The following is a 17392-nucleotide window of genomic DNA, read 5'->3' on the forward strand; positions in this document are numbered from 1 at the left end:
TCTCATGCATATATAATAGGATCTAAGTAGGGCTGAGTTAGCTAAGAAGGTCTCATGCATAATACGATTGATTGCCAAACCTCCTCTGTCACCGCCGCCTCAGTCTCCCTTGATGCCGCCTCTGTCTCCCTTGATGCCGCCTCTGTTGTCACCCTTGAGGCCGCCTCAACCTCAGTTCCAATTCAGGCACCCAGATTTCTACCACCATAATAATTTCCTTGAATGGACACTGGTAGTAGTGACGGTTGTGCTCGCCGTCGTCGTCGCTGGGCTAATAGCTTCGAAGATCATAGCACGAAATCGTGAAGCTCCGGCACCGGCACCGGCACCGGCATTACAATTGGCAGAGGAATTGGTTTTGGAGGTGCCTGAGGACCTGTTTGAGGAGGAAGGTTCTTCCTCGTCTTCTCCACACCCCGTTTCCTTTACTGAAGGAAGGTAATCCTTCTATTTAGGAAAATGTTATTTGGACAACAAAAGTTTGACACAATTTTGACAACGGCGACGTGGCAGCTGTGCATTGGCTCAGTGAACCGGAGTGAGGGGTATTTTGGGTTTTTTCTGGTTTGTTTTCAATTCACTGAGCCAATACACAGCTGCCACATCGCCGTTGTCAAAATTGTGTCAAACTTTTGTTGTCCAAATAACATTTTCCTTCTATTTAATAATATGATGTATTGGAATATTTTAAAGCTTTACTGAAGGTAGGAATATGTAATCTTTCTATTTAATAATATGATCCATTGGAATATTTTATAGTGATACGTATGTTTGATCAAGATTGTTGGGTATTTTTTTTTTTCGAATTATTCGCATACTTGTCTTATCACAAGTATCTTGGATCGCAAGGTATTGGTTTTTCGTGTTCAGTGTTTGAATCAAATCCATATCCCCCTTGGGAATATCGTTCTCTTGTTCAAAGCAGTGTTCTCTATCGGCATCTTCAAGATGAGTTTTTACTGACTCATCTGACATTTACTAGATTGTCAATTTATCATTCAAATAGTAATGCAACTAACCATAGTTATAATAAATATATAGAAATAGTAATGCTTACATCTCTTCTCTGATCAAAGACTCAGTTAAATACCTATTGATCAAAAGGAAAAATAAAATGTCAAGAACTTCTGCAGAAAAAGAAAAAAAAAACTAAGATTAGAATGCAACATAATTACCACCCTTTATCTAGAAAGTCAATTTCAATAATAAGCATGCTCTGTTTCAAAATAACTTCATTACTAATGCCTAGACCTCTCAAATAAGTCCATATAATAGGACTTTGTCCTATTCACATGGGTTGTGGTCCAAAAATATCAATAAAACCAAAAAATCATGATGGTTTTCAAACTCGTCGTTATATAGAATCTAAAGCTTTAAAAAATATATATAATTACAAAACCACAACTGTTAATGCACTATAATGTATATACAATTTAAAAAAAATAAAAATTTAGATTTAATAAACCACAATGGGTTTGACCATAACCGTAGTTGAATAAAGTATATAACAATGATTATAGTACAAACCATCATATCTGCTGTAGTATATTTTTTTAATAATTTCTAAGAATTTTGTTACAAATTTTTATTTACAAAATAAATTAATATCAACTTCAACCTAAAATATTAAGATAAAGAGTTTATAACTCTTTTTTCCTTACATTAATTCTTTTATTTCAATTCCAGGTAAAATTTAGATTCACACTTTTTAACTAATATATACTATTTCATGTTATATTATCTCGTGATCATATTTGTCTCCATGTGTTAAGAAATATCAGATCATGTGATTAATAAAATAATGATATTATAATTAATGTGAAGTGATGAATTATTTTGTTGATCTCATTGAAAATGTATTGGATAATTGTTATGTTCTCCTATGACCTGTATGTCATCACCTACAATTACCAAAGGATTGTTCTCCTCATCATTGATGAGATTATCCTTGTTATCCAACACGGTTTCAAACAATAAAATTTTCTCATATTTTACATTAATTATAATATTATTTTATATTAAAAATAGAATCTAACATTTCTTAACATTCACACAAGTAAATAAAATGGAGGGGTAAGATGATAATTATATCAAATTAACAGAAAAATTAAATAATTGAAACTCATTTCTAATATATAAAAATTGAATATTCAATATACAAACTTTTTAATTAAAAAACAATTTAAAATATCTAAATTTATGAGAATCTTAAAAATTAATTAATCTAATCTATTGTTAGCATAAATTTTCTAACAGGGAATATAATAAAATTATAACAAATAGAATGTTCTTTATATTTCTAAAAAAAGGAATATAAGGTGCTACAATCATAAACCTATAAGGGGAGTCCTTATTGAGTTTGCTCTCGTAAAAAAAGACATATCTTTGAGGACAAAATATATGGTATATATACGTGCATTCCAGCTAAAAAAATTTATTATGGCTTTATACTCTTTAAAGAATATTGGTGCTTGTATCGTACGGTCCCCAGTGTACCGTACGGTCTTTCACGCACCCAAAATCGAGTCTAACTTTTTCAAAGATCGGTATATCATATGGTCTTCCAACCCTGTGAATCAAACAATTCTATTCAGACTGACTATCTATACCGGCCGACTGTCATATGGTCAGATTATAAACGATAATAGCTCATTAAAGCTCCTAATGGAGATTAAGGCGTGATTGGGTCGCCATTAGACCGACAAAAGGTAAAAGCCCATTACAACCAGTATAAATAAGAGTCCCAAGTATGATTTCTGGACAAGGTTACATAGGATGCAATATATACATGCATTACTTACCACTCGGTTACATTACTAACTTGAGCATTGAAGTGTCTTTGACAAGTGTCCGCCCGTCCGGCTTGGAGGAGGAGGAGGACGACCACCTGGAGTGCATGGAGAAAAGCTCGTTCGGCCTTCAACCTAGAGCGTGGAGTAGTGTCTGTCCACCCTAAGCCTCGTCCGCCCCATCTTTAGCGTCCACCCAGTCTTCGATACTACCAGGAATGTTTTAAGGGACCTCCACGCCTCAACCGAAACATTTTGGCGCCCATTGTGGGGCCGAGCTGGTATTCCCCATTGTAGGCATAAGGAACCAATGAGTGGTGCCTCAAAAGAACATCAACTCAATCATTCAGTCTCCACTTTTCGACCGTTCGGCCTCCAAGGTAATTCCTCGAACCTAGCCTCGCAGGTACCTAGCCAAATTTGGCATCAACCGTTCCGCCATTCATCAGCCTCAACTTCTCAGCCTTCAAAGGCCTTAAACTCCTCGAGACCATCCCTTGGTCTCGACCATTCGGCCATTCCTTGGCCTCAGCAACTCGACCTCCAAAGACCTCAGTCGTTCGGCCTTAATGATAAGGTACTTTCTCAAACTAGACCTCGTAGGTACATAGCCAAAATTGGCGTCAACGTCTAATCATTCGGCCGTGCGGCCTCAAGTACGTCCGTCATCCGACCTCATAAGCCCAAGTTGATAAACGGCGAGTTCTTTAATTAACCACTGTCAGCTTGGTCAGGCAGTGAACGACGAGTTCTTTGCTGAACCACTGCTGCCCGACTCCAGACAAAGTCCAAGTTGATGAACGACGAGTTCTTTAATGAACCACTGTCAACTTGGTCGGGCGGTGAACGATGAGTTCTTTGCTGAATCACTGCTGCCCGACTCCAGACAAAGTCCAAGTTGATGAACGACGAGTTCTTTAATGAACCACTAGCAACTTGGCCAGCAGTGAATGACGACTTCTTTGTTGAAACACTGATGCCCGACTCCAGAAAAAGACCAAGTTGATGAACGGGACACCCTGTCAACTTGGCCGGCGGTGAAGGGGACACCCTACCGTCCGGAGCATTTCAAAGGTCAATCACTCGACCTCCAATGGCCTCAACCGTTCGACCTTGCACAAACCTCCACTTCTCAGCCTCCAAGGCATGAATAGTTTGGCCTAACACCGGCCACATCTTATCGGCCTCCAAAGGCCTCAACCGTTCGGCCTTCAAAAGGCCTCAACCGTTCGGCCTTCAAAAGGCCTCAACATCTCGGCCTCCAAAGCCCTCAACCGTTTGGCCTTCAAAAGGCCTCGACATCTTGGCCTTCAAAGGCCTCAACCGTTCGGCTTCCAAAGGCCTCAGTCGTTCGGCCTCCAAAGGCCTCAACCTTTAGGCCTTCGCGGCCTCTACCTTTCGACCACTGCCTGGCCTCAACTTGGCCTTCGTATGGCCTCACCCACTCGACCGTTAAAGGCCTTAACTTGGCCTCCAAAAGGCCTCAACATCTCGACCTTCAAAAGGACCTAACATCTCGGTCTCCAAAGGCCTCAACCGTTCGACCTTCAAAAGGCCTTAACATCTCGGTCGTCCATGACATCACAATTACTTAGCCAAGTTTGGCAATCAACCATCCGACCCCGACCATTCGATTAGGGCCACCTGCCCTCAGTCATCCGGTCACAACTTGACCTCAACTTTTCAGCCCCAATGGCTTGGGCATCCGTGGCCTCAAGTACTTTGCCAAATTTGGCATTAAGCATTCTGTCGTTTGGCCTCACAACTGTTCTTCTTCAAATGGAATCCCGGTCGACCCCCACCGTTAGTAAGCAACAGCGGATCTCCACGATTTGTTATCCGCTTTTGCCTCCCATCCACTCAAACAAGCAGAAGGGACTCAGAGACGAAAGCAAAGCAGAGAACCCGTCCTTTTTAGGAAATTCATCTACAAAGCCCCTTCGCATAATTAACATCATGCTCGGTCTTGAGGGGCTGATGTACCGTACAGTCTCTCATGCACCCAAAACCAAGTCCAACTCTCCCAAAGGTCGGTATACCATATGGTCCCCCGACCCCGTGAACCGAACGGTTCTATCCAGGCTGACCACCCATACCGGCCGACCGGCCATATGGTCATATTACAAACGATAATAGCTCATTAAAGCCCCTAATGGAGATTAAGGCGTGATTGAGCCGCCATTAGGCCGGCAAAAGGTAAAAGTCAATTACAACCAGTATAAATAAGAGTCCCAAGTATGATTTCTGGACAAGGTTGCATAGGATGCAATATATACATGCATTACTTACCGCTCGGTTACATTACTAACTTGAGCGTCGGAGTGCCTTTGACAGGTGCTCGCCCGTCCGGCTTGGAGGAGGACGACAACGACCACCTGGAGTGCATGGAGAAAAGCCCGTTCGGTCTTCAACCTAGAACATGGAGTAGTGTCCATCCGCCCTAAGCCTCGTCCGTCTAGTCCGTCTAGTCCGTAACGTCCACAGCGTCCGTCCGCTTCGTCTTTAGCATCTACGCAGTCTTCGATACTATCAGAATGTTTTAAGGGATTCCACGCCTCAACCGAAATAGTGCTCATAAGATTTTAAATTGTTCACTACTCATAATTGATTTTATTGTATATTTAAATAACTCGTATGTTTCGAAGACATTTTCTCTTTAAGAATATGTATCTCAATTTAAAATATTTTTAATTTTTCTTCTTGACACTTTTACTTATCTTTTTATTAAAAGATTTCTTTTCTTTATCTATATTATTTTAATTTCCTTATTATTTTATTTTTTATTCTATTTTCTTCAACACTAATTATTTCTCGACTTAAAGTTCAAATTAAAACTTATATTGATATAATAGAAATACGATTAGTTTTATGCTTTTTGTATTCAAATATAATTCTTATATTTCATTTTATTTCACAACGAAGTTCCTTTGTAAAAAAGAGAAGTTAATTGGCTTTATAAAATCATTATTGTAAAGAAATAACTTACAAATCTAGTAAATCGCGTACTAGACAAACAAGTAAATGATAGAAAGAGTAAAATAAAGACTCGCAAAAAAATTTGAACGTAACTCAATTGCAGTGCTCACTAATTTTAATATCTACCTTCACAACGACGAAAATTAACTATGACTAAATATTATAACTCAAGATTTTTTTCATAATAAAATTCAAGTGTGAATTTAATTTTCGTATTGTAAGAAAGTTGAACATTTATAAAAAAAATAATATTCATTGTTATGGATGAAGGATAACAAAAATAGAAAATTTCTCTAATTTATTATGAAGCAGAAAAAGAACCCTACAGACAAAAAAACTAATAATTAAAAAAATATATGACATTAATTTTCTTAAAATTTTATTTTCATATGTAGATTAAACTTAAATATCACTACTATTGTATTGGATTGCGTAAAGAATTCACGATAAGATATTATTAAACCAATTTTACAAAAAGGTGAAATTCAAGTATTTAAGAATGGTGAACATTCTATTCATAATTAAGATTGAATACAATTAAGTCTTAACCAAATAAAGTAAAATTCAATTGTGTGTATGGATACATCAGCCTTCAATGTTAACTAACTGGAAGAAGCACAATTCGCTGTTCTCAAACTAATTTCTTAAGTTAGAGACAAAATTAAAAGAATATCACGAGATCAACTATGGTTAGCCCACATGGCACAAAGAGCAAAGAATATAGTCAGAAAAATGCCTATTTTCTTCAAGACTGCACTTAAACCTTTTCCACTTTTGATACCAATAAACCAAACATCATTTGACTCATTCATTATCTGACATGATTGATTCGTTTTCTTCATGATGTTATCACTATTACTGCAACATGTCTCATTCCAAAATTTCACTTCTCCCTTTATAAAAGCATAGTGCATCAGCACAAGTGCAAAGACGAATACAATCGCACTTGCTATTGTCATTGATGGCTTTATTAGCTTCCCCATCACATAGGCCTTAACCTTCCTTAAAGATCCTTTGTCCTCCATTATCAACACCATTGCCTCTGCATTCTCTACGTAATGATTGTGTGCCATCACTGTATTAAGCTGAACTTGGACTGTTTGTGAAGGAACCATTTGCTGAAAGAATGTCTCCGCCACTTGACGAGTCGAAACAAACATTCCACGATTAACCTTTATTTCCTCAACAACCTCAAAACTAGGAGAACTTGAATAATCATCCTTGTTACCATCTTCTGTCAAGTTCTCTGTAGGATCGTCATCATTCATGAAACCCAATGAGAAATCATTTATTTCAGTACCATTATGTTCCATGTTACTGTGTTGCTCAGATTCTGATCATTTAGCAATTACTAAAACATTAGATATGTTTGCAAGAACATGCTCATTTATATACCATACTTATGAAGAAAAGCAAACTAAAACATTAACAAAGCAATCATACATGAAATTTTGTACATATATATATATATACCTTGCACCTCATTTTCTTTCATCTTAGTTTGGAAGCTTGAAATATCCTCTATTGGGACAATATTTTGTTCTTCCATCTGTGCATACAATGGATCACATTAAGAATCATATAAATGTATTCATCCTTACTATATTTTCAAATGTTATTTCAAGAGGCTTCTGCAAGGAATCAAATTCCTTTCCGTGTCTTTTCCAGTTTTAATTCAAGTATAAAATTTTACTAAAACAATAAACTAATAATAAGAGAGAAAATATTACATTTAAAAATGAGATTTTTTTTTTAATTGGAGGGATAGCATACACCATGAACATATGATATCAATCCCTCTAACTAATACCCTAAGATATATAACTCAGTTTTTGGCCATATTTTATCATTGAAATAAAATATTAAATGGGTAATATTTAGGTACAAAAGAAACCTGAATAAGCATACAACTCTATACCTTTTCTAAATCTTCTTTTGACATTCCGACCCATCTTAAATTCTCTACATTCCTCTCCAACTTAAATTCTTCATCCATATCTCCGATCTGTATTGTCCTTGTATTTGCATCTTCCCATGCTTTGTCAACATACCTCACTGAGCTCATTATTTCATTTGAATGATTGTAGTCAGTGCCAACCATGAAGGCAAAATCGTCATCACGAGGAGCATAATAATCATTGCCACACCAATCCTGTGAGTTGTTGGATTGATTTATTAATTCCTGAGAGGCCTGAGCCACTGAAAGAATTTCCTGTAAGATATCTGTTTCAGTTCTGCTTCCTTGCATGAAACTAGAAGCTTGTGTCATTTTCAGCTCAGAGATTCCAACTTGAGGGAAGTCATCCACCTCCAAAGGGGGCATAACAAACCTATGTTGCATCCTTGCACACTCTAGTGCTATATCCACCTGCAAATTTTAAGAGAAAGACAACATTAGTTAAATTAGCTCAAAAGTATGTTTGTCTTTGAAAAGAGTGTTGTTTGCTAGTTATAAATCAGCTTTTTTAGTTATATTCAGATATTTGTACAGAAAGTTTTAAGTGAACGTACCTTGGATGGAGGGTATGCTATGGCTCCAAAATTAGGATATGAAGAAGTTGGAAGACTAAATATTGAATCTTGTGATGAAAAGTGTGACCATTTTACATGATCCATTGTCGTTCCACCACTTATGGGGAGAGGAGTCTCAGTTCCAACATTGTGTGGTGAACAAGTATCCACAGACATAAAATAATTTGAGCTATCTACTAAATCTTCGCCCCTTCCTTCAGAGTATAGTTCAATGCTCGATGATTGATCGCTTGTAATCTGATTGACATTGGGAACATTAGCATACTGCCCCTCAACTTTTTGAGGAATCACTGCAGTCTTCTTCAACACACGGCAAAGAGCATATGCATCCTGAAATTACGTTTTCCCATATTCAAAAGAGAATCATATATATATAAAGCAAGAAAAGAATGCATGGTTATTAGACAAATAAAATGCATCTAAAAGCCATGAATGAAGAAAAACAAATCCAAATCAAAAAGAGAAAATGAAATAAGAGTGTGTAGAAAAAAATGAGTAGTTGATGAATATACCTGCAAGCCTGAAGCAGTTTCGCATTCTGTCTCATCAAGACGATATTCATGCATAACCCAATTTGTGCGAGAGCCATGGGGTGCTCTTCCTCGATAGTAAACTAGGGTTTTCTTCATACCCACAGAACGAGCCTTCGAATTTACCTTTCTATCCTTCCCTGTTGCTTTCCAATACCCAGATTTTGTTGCTCGGTTTGTTCTTGATCCATTTGGGTATTTTCTGTCACGAGGGCTAAAGAAATACCACTCCAAATCCTTCCCCGGTAACAATGATTTCCCTGTAAATTAAAAACTTAATATTTCAACATTTTCACAAGCACTTCCAGTATAAACTTTACCATGAGTTGATTATTTTTAATATTTTCCTCACAATTCATCGTCCTCATCACGTCAAATCGTAAGGTGGTAATTAAAGCTAAGCGCAATGGGAGAATGGTCAGAAAACGTGAAGAAAAGTATATTGCATGGGAGTAGTGTATAAATGTATATTATACAGTGTAGAATACAATGTAATTCTTTTCTTTAGCATACGCTTTTTGACTTAGGAATCTACTATTGTCTCGTTACTAAATCTTGACCATCACAATAGGAACCCTAAAGGTGAAGGGACCATCTCCTTTAGAACTCTTAAGTACATTCCATCATATATCACAATAGATATTTTATGATAAAGTAGAAAAATATACTTGACCAAAAAAGCAAGTATGTGTTTGATCATACTGAATAAATATCAGAAGCAAATCGCTTCTAAGCGCGTGCCACTTTTTTAAGAAACAGTGTTTTATGTTAAGTTTTACAAAATCATTATTATTACAAGAGACAAAAATAAAAATTGAGATCGTTTATAAAAACTTCTCCCCCATGATGTTAAAGTTTATGCTTCATCATGGGATTTTCTTCTCGTGAATTTTCAACTTTTGATCTCTCCAAGAAAAACCCTATTCACAGAAAAAATAGAAGTACTAGGACATGCATATATATATGCATGAGATATATATAATGAAAATATGTTACGTGTAAAAGCTGAGTACATGTAAGTAATTGATTACCTGGTAAGTCCCATGGTTCACACTTGTAGAGATCAACTTCTGGAATGATTTCCAACTCGATCTTTCGGCCATTGATTTTCCTTTTAAGGTAATAAGCAACGAGTTCTTCGTCAGTAGGGTGGAACCTAAAACCAGGAGGCAAAACAGGTGCCATTTATATATACTTTGGACCTTCTTCTTCCTCTTAACTTATCCTCAAGAACTTGGAACAGAGATTATAGAGAAGCTTGAATTCCCTGCCATGCACAAAATTAACCGAAAAGCAACATGTTAACACAAGCATATGATACAAAGATGAGAAACATATAGAGTTATAATATAGAGAGGAAACATAGACCTTAAGAAGGAAGAAGAAGATCCAAATATAAAACTGAGAGAGATAGATATGATTGGCAAAGATGGGTGGAATGTGGGGCTTGCTTGGGGTTTTGATAAAGAGGACAAAAAGAGAACTGAAGAGAGAGAAGATTCGGAGAAAAAAAAAGTTTGATGCATGGGCCCAGGGTTGTGTCATCCTTTCATCTCTTTTTCTTTTTTAACTACTTTTTATTTGTTTTTTTGATCAAATTCATGGATTCCTGTTATCTTTCCTATCAAGTTTGAACTACTCCTATATCGACTAATTAATTATGAATGTATATCATATTATATTATACGTATATGATTTTGTTTTGTTCTGCACCATTGATCCTATGCTTCTTGGTTGTTCTTTCTTGGATTCTAAGTTTATCCACCTACATACAACTAGCTACTATAGCAGCATCATGTCACCCTAGGAGTATTCCAAAGAAGGAAACTTAGAAAAAAAGACAACCTAGGACGGCTGTTCTTAACTGAACAAACGGTTCTAGCTTTCACATTTGTTGCATGTCCATCATTCTCTAAATTTAAAATCTTGTTAATATAATGCTTTTATTACTTTGAAAATATATTATCTTAAAATTAGTTTTAATTAGCCTAAAGGATTCTGATCAGAAAAGAAAATACGATAGTAAAGCTGTACTTAATTAACTCTGGGTAATTAATATGTATTTTTAGTATGATAAAAAAAAGGAATTATTATATAAATTTTAATTTTGTTAGTTTAATTAAAAGAAAACATATTACGTTAATATGCAATTAATGTTAAAGGAGTCTTTTATTCTTTGCTTTTTGTTTTGTAAAATTAATATATTTAGTGGTTGTCTTCAAGGTTAATTGCTTAATAATGTTACTTTTTCATATAAATACGTGTTAGATTACTAAACACTAAATACATGTTAAATCATATTAACCATTAATAGAGGTTAAACAAAACTAACATAATTAAAATTGTTGTTTTAAGACTAACTTTTTAATTGTACTAAAAAAGAAACAAGTCAATACTATACTTTGTTGTACTGATCGACTGAGTATTTATCCATTAAGTTTTAAATATTTTATTGGATATTTTTAATTGAATTTCTATTTATAAAAAATATTTTATTGAGTGTTTAAAATATTTTCTATTTTCATTTATGTATCTTATGATTTTTTTTATCAATAAAATAGTGTGATCTTTGTTTTTTTTTTCCTTTTCTTCTCCACTTCTCATCATTGTTTTGTTTTTTAAACTTTTTCTCAAACTCACCAGTGAACTCGTGCTGGAAGAAAGAAGGAATAAGTTGATCAGTGAGTTTGAGGATATTAAAGAATAAAGTAATTGGTCAATAAGTTCTGGTGAGAACACAAAAGTTAACAATCACGTCATCCTATTAAGAGCACAAATAAAATAGCATAGTAAAAAGAAAATTCCAAATAGTTAATAAACCAACATTTTTTAATTAAGTTGGGATAAGAAGAATTGAGCATATAATTAAGAAATGTGTTCAAGTTTAATTTATTTTTATAAAATCGGTTTATAATTCATAAAATAATAAATATCATTAATTTTACTTTTAATATTAGAAGAGAAAATATAACACATGATTTCATCCCGTTGATAAGAAATATTCAAATATTATATTAAAAGATGAAATTAAGTCTAATTTAATTTTATAAAGTTAATTTATAAAATAAAAATTAATTTATTTATATATTACAAATTAATCACGAATGTTGGATCTCTATGGCTAATTCATAAGGTAAGAACATAAAAAGAAATTTAAAAGTTAGTGTTTCATACATAGTCTCTCTAATTAGAAATATTGTATTTACCAAAAAAATAAAAAGAAAAAATTAGTTTGAGCACATGGAGAACAAATTAATTAAATTAAAAGTGGGACCCACGTGGGACCAGCTTTTGCCACGTGAATGATTAAATAATCCACTTGGGCATGGCATGATGACTTGTAAGTTATCTCATGCTTTTTCCATTAAATTACGTTTCTCTCTCTCTCTCTCTCATGCTTTCCCTTTCATGAATGCATCATTTGGTGCTTTTCTCCTTTTTCAGTTTATGCTTTCTTTGCTTTTGCTTCTTACTCTCCCATCCAATAAGAATGACGTTTTCAGTCAATTAGAGTATTCAACATAAAACAACCTAATATCATGTTTTAACTTGCTATTACCCATTTCAATGACCATATATAATTAAGCTTAATTCAGCTCTATTGTTTTCTATACTGTTATAAATATTTTTTATGTTTATTTTCATATTAAAAATTAAATCTTTTTATCAAACCAAAAAAATTAACATTTGCATAGCAACTTAATATAATATTTTAAATCACTTTAAGCTAAAAGTTATACATGATCATTACCACTATAAAAGGATATTGTTCGTATAATGCAAACTAACAAATTTAGTATAAAGTAACATCATACGTTTGTATACAGTATCTCATAAAATTAATTTAAAAATTGGATTTTACACTTTGTTTATGTATTTTGATAATTCTTGTGCTATATTTTAAAAGTAGTGGCTTGTCTAAGACTCATAAAAAGTTGGTATGAGTTAGAAAAAATACATTGTGACACAATTTAAATAAGTCCAAAAGTATATTGGCTTAATCCATTAGATTAGGTTAAATTCACATTCTTACTATTTTTCAGTTTTTAGAATTTTAGATTTGCCTGAAAAGATTTAATTTTTAATACGAAAATAAACATAAAAAATATTTATAACAGTATAGAAAACAATACAACTCAATTAAACTTAATTATGAAATGGATAATAGCAAGTTAAAACTTGATATTAGTCGAATTAGAAAAACAAATTATGACAAAACTAAATTTGCTTGATTTAAAAATAAAATAACTTAGTTTGTAAAATATTGTCAAAAAAAATGTGTTAAAAATTTTTTTTCAAAAGAAATTCACTTGTTAAGACTTTGAATTAAGTTGAGAACTAGTCTACACGGTTAACAAAGTCAATGATATATACGTTGGGAATAAGAAAAGAAATAGTAACATTTCATTGTATAAGATAATAAAAATCACGTTGAAGATTTTAATAAACTAAAAATAAAATAAAATTATACATTATAGATAAATACAAATATCATTTTACTAAATTATTTTATAAAATTGAGTTTAATCTTAAATTTATCTTTCTCAACTTGAAAAGTAAGTATAATGTCAATTTAAAATCTAAAAAAAAATTATAATAATAAACTCCCGAAAATAGATAGGAGAGAAAAGTAGAAAAAAATGTTTTCAAAAAATAATATGTAACAGGAAATAATGAAAACTATTTAAAAGAATTCAAAAAATATGCAACAAAATTTACAAAAGTGTTATATTTAATAAAAAAAACATAATAAATATTAATTATCTCAATTAGTGAAATAAGTCCGAGAATAAAACAAAATCAAACAAATATGTATTGTTGACATTAGTAGTAAACCAATTAGATTAAAAAGAAGAAAAAATATGTAAGTAAAGTTTTATTATTTTACTTTGCATTTATAACAGTAGATGTTTAGAGTTTTCTTTGTTTCACTATCGAGGTTTTATTCTGTGCTTGCTTGGATTTGATGAATTGTAATACTTCAGGCACAAACTAAGTTATTTTATTTTTAAATGAAGCAAATTTAGTTTTGCAGTAATTTTTTTCTCCATAAAATCTTTAAATTCTCATCAAGATTTTGTTTTTGATCTTCACAAAGTGAGTATACAATGTATTGAAACTTATTTTGCTAAATAAGACACTAATTAAAACATTGTATGCATAAAAATATATTTAAAAAATCATTTTTCTCTTTCTAACCCGTAATATCACATCTTATAAAATTTTCAAATTTTACTAAATAACCATCTTCTATTTTTTTAATTATTTTTTATTCTAAATTCTTCATAAATATTTATCTATTTTGATGAAAAAAATCATTTGAAATCTTTAAAATAATATATCATGACAAAACCGAAACTTCCTTTGAAAAAAAGTAAAAAGAAAAAATGAGATAAAAATGAAAAGAAAAAACTAAAATTGCACATAATTCAAAATAAGGAAATAAAGGTACAATCAAACTTAACAAACCAAATTATCATTGCATCAATAAAAAAAATTAATTAAGATGGGATTAGGCAAAAACAATATTAAGAACAAGACTATAATTAATTTTTCCTTAGTTTTCTTCTTATTTCTATAATTTTTAAGAATTGAATTTTAAGTCTCACATCCAGATATATATATATTTTGTGCATAGCACTAAACTTTAATGGGTGATCTGAGAGTGATAGTGACTCGGTGAAAAATACTATGTGTTCTGATTATAAGGTTGATGTTATAAATCTTTTAAGTCTTGTGTGTTTGAATGTTTGTCTCCACCCATGTTCGTCCTTCACTTTGATACCAAAATTAAAAAAGATTCTACAAGTTCAACAATAATTGCGTAATAAATTCAAAATCACCTATCTTATTACCTCAAACATGTATTTATAAATTTTGAAATGAGTTTCACTACCAGCCTAATCACCATCAAGCTTAATTGACTTTATTTATAGTCGACTTTCAACAACAATTCTTTTAGTATAACAGTCGGACACGTTGAAATTGCAGTTTACTGAGTAAATACTTTCATGAGTTTAAATCTCAGCACAACTGTTATAGCAAAAGGAAATTGAGAAAAGAGAGCAAGGAACTTTGATACATAGCAAGTATTTATTATTTGTTGGTGAAAATAAAAAATCTTCAATGTCTTTATTATATGAGAAAGGTTTAAGGAGCAATATATTAACCTAACAATTATGGAAAATAGTTCATCTGTTAGCATTACCAATGCAGTTGAAAAGCATACATGCCCAGATGTTATTAATTATTATTCCTTATTTCCCTTATTTTAATTCAAGCCATCATCATATATGAGAGTTGGCTAAATACTAAAACAGCAAATTCCAATACAATGAGAAAAAGCAGGAACAAGCCATAACCATTCACTGCCATAACAAGCACTCATGTTTCATCAATCAAGCCCTGACATCTTCCTGAAGTGAAGAACAAACTGGTAGATCTTGTCTGGGTCTGGCAGAACTTTGGCAACAGATTCCCTTTGCAAACACCTCTTAATCCAAGCTGAGATCTTTGGTGAATGGTCTGCAACTTTGAAGCCCCCAAGCTCCTCATAGGCCAAAAACCAAGCTGAATGAGGAATGGCTATGATGTCCAAATACCCAAAGGCATCACCACCAAAATACTCCTTCTCCCCAAGAGCTTCCTCAAGATGCTTCAAAACTTCAATGAAGTCCCTAGTCCCCACTTTTCTCTCTTCTCCATTGCTTGCCCATATGCTCCTCCCAGTTTCAAACACCTTCCATGCATACAAGTAACCATCCATAATCATATATGCATACATAAATCTACTTATTTCAATCTCTTGTAAACAGAACAACTCATTATCACAATTTACATGTAAATATCAAATGACATGTAAATATTACACTGTTAAAACTTTACTGTCCAAGTATACTACACGTTTCAATTCAAAGTAACCAAATCCACAAACCGTATCATCTTAAACTAAAGATAGTGAGCATAAATTTAAATATATAGAAATTTCAAAACCAAGCAGTTACTGGTCAAAATGTTCCAGACTTGAAATAAGAGTAAATTACATATGGATTAGCCTTGGCTTACTATCATTTAATTATAAACTATTATGCATAATAAATTTATTTTTTAGTGTAATAAATATCTTGAAAGTTATATTATTTATTGTTAGAACTTATTCTTACCCCGTAAAATAGTCTCACATTATTTAAGTTAAGATATAAAACAGTTTAAATAATTTTTCTTCCACTTTAAGAGCAAAACTATGATGAACTACAAACTCTAAAGCCGACTTGAGTATGAAATTATGTCAATTTTGTGTTAAAAGTCTTACATCAATTACATATAAAGTCATCAAAATTATATAAGTGACTACAAAATATTAAAAGTTAGTTTTGAGACTGAATTATGCTTAAATTCTACGTTTTAATTTAAACTGTTCTAAGCTTCAATTTTTAAGTGAAATGGGACTGTTACACGAACCTGTACCTCTTTACCTTTGGCATAAAATTAGCATAAACTGATAGGCTGTTTAGTGATTGAGAATGAGGCAACCAACCTTTTTGTCGATGTAATCAACCCAGAATCTGGATTGGGCACGATCATAAGCACTGGATGGAAGCAGGGATTTGGAAGGCCAGACTTCATCAATGTAACTAACTATGATAGCAGATTCAGCAAGGGGTTTGCCATTGTGCAAGAGCACAGGAACTCTTTGATGAATGGGATTTGACTTCAGGAGAAGTTCACTCTTTGCCCCAAACACATCCTCTTCACTGGCTACATGGTTCACCCCTTTCTCTTCCAAAGCAATTTTCACTCTACCACAAAATGGGCTAGCCCAAAAGTCCAAAACCTCAACCTTGTCACCCTTGGACATGTTATCTTCTACAAATTTGAGTTCTTTGCTTTATTTTGAAGCTATCCGTTCTGAGACGACTAGAAAATGCGAGGGAAGTGCTAAATTTATAGTGAACAATTGGATTGGATGAAATCTTTGGAATGTACACAACGCCTACAATGTTCTTAGCTTCGTACCTCACAATGTTTCTACAATCTTGTAAGTGTAAATTTGTGTTTTGGTTTCAACAGCCTTTAGTAAAGAGGACACTGAAATTTGGCGTGTGGTGGGAATGGACGTTAGTACTAATGGCCGGCAGAAGGTTAAGTAACTTAAATTAAATCCATTTTGTTTCCTATACAAATTAGATAGTAGCCACCGCGCACCCGTAATTCCGTGAATATATAAGAGGGATTATAATAAGAATATAAAACAAAAATAAAACACCACCTAAGTAATTTGTTATTCATTAATCAACTAAGCATAGTTTCTAAATACTATAGAGGATCTTTAAATAAAGAATTTCTAAAATATTATAGAAACTACAGAGGATCCACTTAAAAATAGAGTAACCGGAAATAAACTTAGCCTGAATTTAGTATTGACTATAAATTCTAACTGTAATGTATCCTCAACCTTCTACTTATTTTCATTCTTAGAATTTTGAAGGTAAATGGAAACTACTATATTATTTGGTGCTGGTTAAGTATTAAAGTTTCCATGAATTATTTGATGTATAACATAAC

The 17392-nt window shown here is 33.0% G+C and overlaps 2 protein-coding genes across 4 annotated transcripts; both read right to left on the reverse strand.

Annotated features, from left to right (window-relative positions):
* Positions 1-6272: 6272 nt before the first annotated feature.
* Positions 6273-10316, reverse strand: LOC124843561 (NAC domain-containing protein 86). Of its 3 annotated transcripts, none has more exons than XM_088092566.1 (7): positions 10196-10316; positions 9859-10094; positions 8810-9087; positions 8277-8627; positions 7684-8133; positions 7239-7314; positions 6273-7011 (listed from the first exon to the last, which is right to left on the reverse strand). In XM_088092566.1, the coding sequence occupies exons 2-7, from the start codon at positions 10010-10012 to the stop codon at positions 6446-6448; spliced, it is 1875 nt and encodes a 624-aa protein (XP_087948692.1). In that variant the 5' UTR covers positions 10013-10094; positions 10196-10316; the 3' UTR covers positions 6273-6445. The 3 variants fall into 3 exon arrangements, with proteins under 3 accessions (XP_087948692.1, XP_087948682.1, XP_047176290.2); XM_088092556.1 differs by having other exon boundaries at positions 6273-7098; XM_047320334.2 differs by lacking the exon at positions 10196-10316 and having other exon boundaries at positions 6273-7098; positions 9859-10155.
* Positions 10317-15040: 4724 nt separating this feature from the next.
* On the reverse strand, positions 15041-16845 carry LOC124843560 (glutathione S-transferase U19-like). Its single transcript, XM_047320333.2, has 2 exons — positions 16365-16845; positions 15041-15566 (listed from the first exon to the last, which is right to left on the reverse strand). Exons 1-2 carry the CDS (start codon positions 16683-16685, stop codon positions 15222-15224), a joined length of 666 nt encoding a protein of 221 aa, XP_047176289.1. The 5' UTR covers positions 16686-16845; the 3' UTR covers positions 15041-15221.
* Positions 16846-17392: the final 547 nt, after the last annotated feature.

This window comes from Vigna umbellata, chromosome 1 (genome assembly GCF_029865625.1).
Source record: "Vigna umbellata cultivar VRB3 chromosome 1, Vumbellata_1.0, whole genome shotgun sequence".
Taxonomy (NCBI): domain Eukaryota; kingdom Viridiplantae; phylum Streptophyta; class Magnoliopsida; order Fabales; family Fabaceae; genus Vigna; species Vigna umbellata.